Raw genomic sequence first — 6,128 nt, 5'->3', positions numbered from 1 at the left:
CTGTTTATTTTATGGCCTTTCTATAATCCTATGATCCATATTGACGTAAATCTGGATGTTAAACAAGAAATTGATTAGGTTTTCACTCAATTAAATGCCCTCTTTTATATGTATATACTAGTTGCTATGTCTGCACGTTGTCGCAGGCTTAACAACTATGATCCACAATGCACTATAATATAATATTGATTAATAAAGTTTGAACCTTCTATAAGAACTCACACTCTTAGTAATAGTTTTGGAAAATTGCCGCTAACTTTCTATGATTTAGTCAAAATTGCATATGTTTATCTAGTTTTTTAAAATTATAATTTACATCGAAAATTTTGATACATGCATAATAATTTACATTTTATAACAAGCACGCTAAAAAAATCAATAAAAATTATTTGATTATTTATAGGGTTGTTATTTTTTTTTTTTAATGACTTGAGAGCTCTTATATTCAATATTATAAATTTACATTGAACAAAAAAAACTTAAATATTACAATCTGCCATTAAAAAAAAAAAACCTAGCCTTCTTCTTCCACCCATCTTCTTCACCATGCTATATGTTTTTTATTTTAACACTATGATCATTAAACAGTTGTGTAAACAAATTCTTTAACATAGTCATACAAAGCCTTGGCTTTTGCAGGATCAAAAATGTCCACACCATGGAAGCCATCCTCATCAAACCTCGCAACCACGTCCACTCCACGCGACTCTAACATCTTCACCAGTTCCTTTTGCTTGTCAACAAGTGGATCCCCACCGTATCCTCTAAAGAAACACCTCGGCAGCCGTTCGATTTTGTTCTTTTCAAGAGACCCGCCAACAATGGGATTGCAATACTCATGATCACGATCAGTATCTTCGGGCAAAGACAGAGCCCACATCCTATCACTAATAGCCAATGGCAAAACCGGATCATGGATCAACGTCTTCTCTGATTCAGTCCTGGTGACAGCAGAAAAATAGGGGACAATCAATATCAAACCAATGATTTTCAAGGGTTTGATATCAATATTCAAGGCAAGCAAGTTTGCATGGTAAGCAATATTGCCACCAGCACTCATGCCCATCAAGAAACACCTTGAAAAATCAAGGTACTCTTTAAACCAAGGTTCACAAGAAGGGCCGTTGATATCCAAAACTTGTTTTTGGACCCACTTGATAGACTCCATAGCATCTTCATATGCAGCGGGAAGGCGATGTTCAGGGGCAAGACGATAGTCAACAGACAGGACGAGAGCGGGGAAGTGAGAAGCCATGTCACTGCATGTTTGATGGAAAACAAGAGTTGCAGCACTGTAAAGAACAAAGCCACCTCCATGAAAGTAAATAATGAGAGGGAGTTTGGTGTTTTGAGGGGGATTTAGGGGGCGAAATAAACGAAGAAATGTTTTGTTGTTGGGGTTTAGAGGGATGTCTTTCGAGAGCGAAAGTTCTTTGGAGCCTGGAGTTATTTGTTCTGTTGGTGGTACGTCAGGAAATGGGCTGTTTCTAGTGAGTGAGCCATCTAGATTCTCCACAAAATCGCAGAGATCTGTTAACTTGACAGAGGAAGCTAACATGGTCAAGACAAGGTAGTAAATTCTAAGGGAGATGAAGAGCAGTATGCAAGAGGAGGAATTAATAGAAGGAAGGGAAGTGAATGGATGGTAGTCAATGTTGAAATCTTTATGGGACCATCCACTGGAACCATGGAGAAGCCACCTTCGTTGAAGATGCTGGTGTCCAGGGGGTTTCAGTAATTTTTCCATTCGTGGACTATTAAATAAATATATAAATTTTTTAAAAAATTAATTATTAATTTATATATAAAATTTTTTAAAGTTAACTATAAAATTTTAATTCAAATACACTATTTAAAATATAAAAAATAAATTTAAAAGTACATATAATTGAAGTATTGAAATTATATCTTTCGATGTTTTGTGGAATATAATTCATCTATGATTGAATCTGAATTGATATTGTAACAACTTCTCAATCGGGATAAATAACAATTTCATGTCAACTAAAAAACAAAGTAATTAAATTTTTTCCTTCTCTCAATTTCTCCTTTCTTCACTTGATTCTTCCTTAAATTAATGTTTTATAAGTTGGACTTTGTAAGTTTATAAGGTTATTCTCTAACTTTTTTTTTTATTTTTTTTATGTTTTTCCCTTACTTTTTTCTCTCTCTCTCTCGCCTTTTCTTTATTTTTTTTTCTATTTTGCTTCTGCCCAGTTAGCAACATATAAAAAGAAGAAAAAACTGATTTGTTTTATTTTTTAATGACAAATAACTATTTTACTTATAATGAGTTGTTTTACTTTTATTTTACACATCATCGTTAACAAAAACTCATTCAAGACAAAAAGACGATGGAGAAACATTGATTTAGTGGCTGATAAACGGTCCCAAGAAAGACTATTTTTGGCTAGGAGATAAATGACGGGTGGATCTGCCTTGATGGAGTGTTTTTGTCACTACTTTATAGACAAAACTTCCAGCCTACAAGGCTGAAAATATTGGATGATATCTCCAAGTGGATTTTTTTTTTGTATTTACGTTCATGCAAAATCTCATCTCTTATCTCCAAGTGGATAGTGTCATTTTCTAGTTGATTAAAGAGGTAAATATTAGTAAATATTATAGATTATTATTAAAGAGATAATATTTTTACTATTTCTCTTTAAATCCTTTTAACAACCAGATTATTATTTTTTAAAATAAAAACATTATTCATGACAATTTATTTGCTTGTGGCACCGGCATGTATAGAGGTCTTTTTAATCAATGTCCCGGTTTTTCTATTTGAGCTCCGATGATGGCATCGCTTAAGGAGGATTGAACCTTACAAACACACTTATGGTTCTGACAAAAACAAGTACTACACAAACATTTCTTGCCTATACACCAACATCTTTGGCCTGCACAGTCTGCATCTTTATTGCAACGCAATGTAATCACGGTGCTTCTTGCTTCTCCTACATGTGAACCTGACAAACACAAGTTCAGAATATTTTATTTTTTTAATGAAAGGTATAGAATAATATTTATTTGTGTGAATATTAGAATGAAATATATAATAGTATGAGAGAGAGTAATTAGAAACAATGATTAAGAGTGCAACGATCAAGTATGTTAGCTTGAATGAAGACTTTTTCATCTCTCTTTCTTTGCTATAAAAATACCTTATTGATATGCAAATGCTAATTACTTGTTTCTTTATGCAATGAATAAGAATACCTTACTGATAGGCTCTCTTATTATAATATTATATAGGCAAGCTCATCGGACTAATAATGTATATCTTAGTGAATTACATACCTTTTTTTTAATTCTATATCATATTATCTATAAATTATAATAACTTAAAATTATACAAGCTAAATATTAAGAAAGGAAAACAGACTTGCACAAATTGGGGACACCTACCTATTTATTCATGATTAAAGAAATAGTTTTATTATTATTTCTATTTAAATCTCCTTAACAACTAGATGATTATTTCAGGAATAAAAACATAATTATTCATGATAATTTATCTTCTTATTGCACCGATATATCTAGAGGGATAGGCTCTCCCATGCATTATAATAGAGGCTATGTTTTAGAAAAAATAAATATTTTATTAATTCATTTTATTTTTTTATTTTCTATTCAATATTATTAGGGTTTTCTAGTTTTTTCTATTTGAAGAGAATAATTTTTCCATTTAGTATTAATAGAATTTTAGTTTTTTTATATAAAAGTTTATAATTGTTTTGACAAGCGAAGACTTTGATAAATAAAAATAGAATATTTTAGATGTTTTTTCATAGTTATAATATTTTTGATTTTTAAATATTTTGACTTGTAACAAACTTTATTATCATTTGTTGCCAACATTAATCGGTATCATAGTCTAATGATTTGTGGTGGTTTTGTTTTTTATATTATATTATCTATAAATTACAATAACCTAAAATTATATAAGGTAATTACAAAGACTTGCACAAATTACGGATATCTGCCTACAATTCGTAAATGACCAATTTGACTGCCTACATTTCTTTCATCTTTTTATTAACTTGGCCTGTTTTTGACCATGTTTGACTCATCTCAGCTACCACCCTCTTCGCATCCACCAAACACTATAAACTGGTAAGCAGCCCATTTATCGTCTCATAATAAGTGTGGATATGAATTGAATTGTGTGTGTGATAGTTGTGCACAAAACATTGGCTATATATATATATATATATATATATATATATATATATAGAGAGAGAGAGAGAGAGAGAGAGAGAGAGAGGATGTAACAATCCTAAATTCTTTTTTTTTTAATCTTGTAGAATTTTCCGTATATTTTTAGATATCAAATTATCAATTTTTCATCTACATTTTTAAATTATCAAAATTTCGCATTCGTCCTATAATTGAGGACGGTACCTTTTTTAATAATCAATTCGAGCAAATAATTATAATAGTACACATCAAATTTAAATGCAATAAATGAATTATTCTAATAATTACAATTAAATTACATTATACAATCATGAGTTTTGCAAAAAAAAAAAAACAATTAAATAAATCATTAATAAAATAAATACATAATCAAGATATTAATTTTCAAGTAGGAAGAAAAATTAATTCTTAACATTGAACATTAATCAGAAATATAATTCATTTCAACGCCTATTTACATTTGCTTATTGAATAGAGCACTAATTTCATTAACTCAGAAATTTGTTCATCAACTTGCTCATTTACTAGGGGCACTAATTTTATTAATTCAGGAATTAGTTCATCGCATCGCATATTTGTTTTCCTCAAAAAACAAAATAACTAATCGCTAATTAATTAACCATAACTCATTAGATTTAAACTAAAAATAAAATTTAATCATTAATAAATTTAAGGCTTCACATGTATACCTAATGACTGAACTTGTGCTGAAGTTCTTTGCTGCGACAACAATTTAGCAGCCTCTCATGTATCGACATCAACATCACATCACATCACATCACATCATTTCTTTTATTATTATTATTATTATTATATTTTTTATTCAACCTCAACTTCTATTATTATTAGTTTCAATCACAATTCTCCACAAATCTATTTGTTTACATTAAATTTCCCATTTCCTTATTTTCCTTCCATTTGACCAAAAATAAAAACTAAATAGATAACATAGAAATTTCCTATTCCAACCATCCATTTAACATTATTTCATTACTTTTCTATCCATTTCCTTCCACTACATTACATTTCCTAATTTTTTTCTCCTTTGGTCGAAATTTTTTAATAGATGGAATGAAGAATTTCATTTTATTTTACTTTCTTTCATTCCCTAATTAATCATTTCTTTATTGCATCAATTCTAATGCAGCCTTGTGCTTATGAATTTATCACTTAACAACATTTATTCACAATTAAATCCCTGAAAATCTCTCATCATTGCCGGGCCACTAACTCTATTTAATTATAAAATTTTTTACTTCAATTACAATAATTTAACCAATTTACTCTAGTTTTCATATTAATCCCCATAACAAATTACAATAAATCTTTATTTTCCCTAAATTTATTCAAGAACCTTAACTTTTCAATTTCAAGAATTCAATCAATTAAGGACTTTAAGCCATTAAAATTATATCAATAGTGTTTAAAATGCCTTACCAAGTAAGTAATTAAACTCTAAACACTCCTAAATCAAGCTTCCAACTCCTTTTTTTTTAAATCTTGGCCAAACTTCCTCTCTCATTTTCTACTCACTTCCATTTGATTTTCTTCCTTCCAATTAATGTTTACAAAGCTTGTTTAATGTTCTTTCGAAATCTTCTCTCAAGATTTTATGTTTTCCTTACAAAGTTAAATTCTAATCAGCTCAATATTAAAAAAAATAAAATCAATAAAGATAATTTTGGAGAAAATCATAAAAAAAACATGTGAAGAAACACTGTAACAATCAACAATGTTTTAAAGAAAAAAATTACAAAACTAAATTCTCAATCAGCTTAATATTAAAAAAATAAAATTGACAAATATAATTTTGAAAAATAAAAAATCATGTGAAAAAACATCGTCGCAATTCACAGTATTTTTTTTTTAAATTATAAATAAATTTTTTTAACCAGTTCAATATTAAAAAAATAAAAAAAAATAAA

The 6,128-nt window shown here is 28.9% G+C and overlaps 1 protein-coding gene across 1 annotated transcript; it reads right to left on the bottom strand.

The window, feature by feature from the left end:
- Nucleotides 1-490: 490 nt before the first annotated feature.
- LOC133705633 (probable carboxylesterase 8) lies at nt 491-1,721 on the bottom strand. The gene has a single exon (XM_062130949.1). The coding sequence runs from the start codon at nt 1,556-1,558 to the stop codon at nt 581-583; it is 978 nt and encodes a 325-aa protein (XP_061986933.1). The 5' UTR covers nt 1,559-1,721; the 3' UTR covers nt 491-580.
- Between the last annotated feature and the right edge of the window lie 4,407 nt (nt 1,722-6,128).

Source organism: Populus nigra, chromosome 1, assembly GCF_951802175.1.
Source record: "Populus nigra chromosome 1, ddPopNigr1.1, whole genome shotgun sequence".
Taxonomy (NCBI): domain Eukaryota; kingdom Viridiplantae; phylum Streptophyta; class Magnoliopsida; order Malpighiales; family Salicaceae; genus Populus; species Populus nigra.
The sequence above is the reverse complement of the archived record's forward strand: the minus strand, read 5'-3'. Positions and strand labels throughout refer to the sequence as shown.

Coding starts and splice junctions, on each gene's coding strand:
- LOC133705633 (XM_062130949.1), bottom strand. CDS start 1,558: ATGTTAGCTTCCTCTGTCAAGTTAACAGATCTCTGCGATTTTGTGGAG.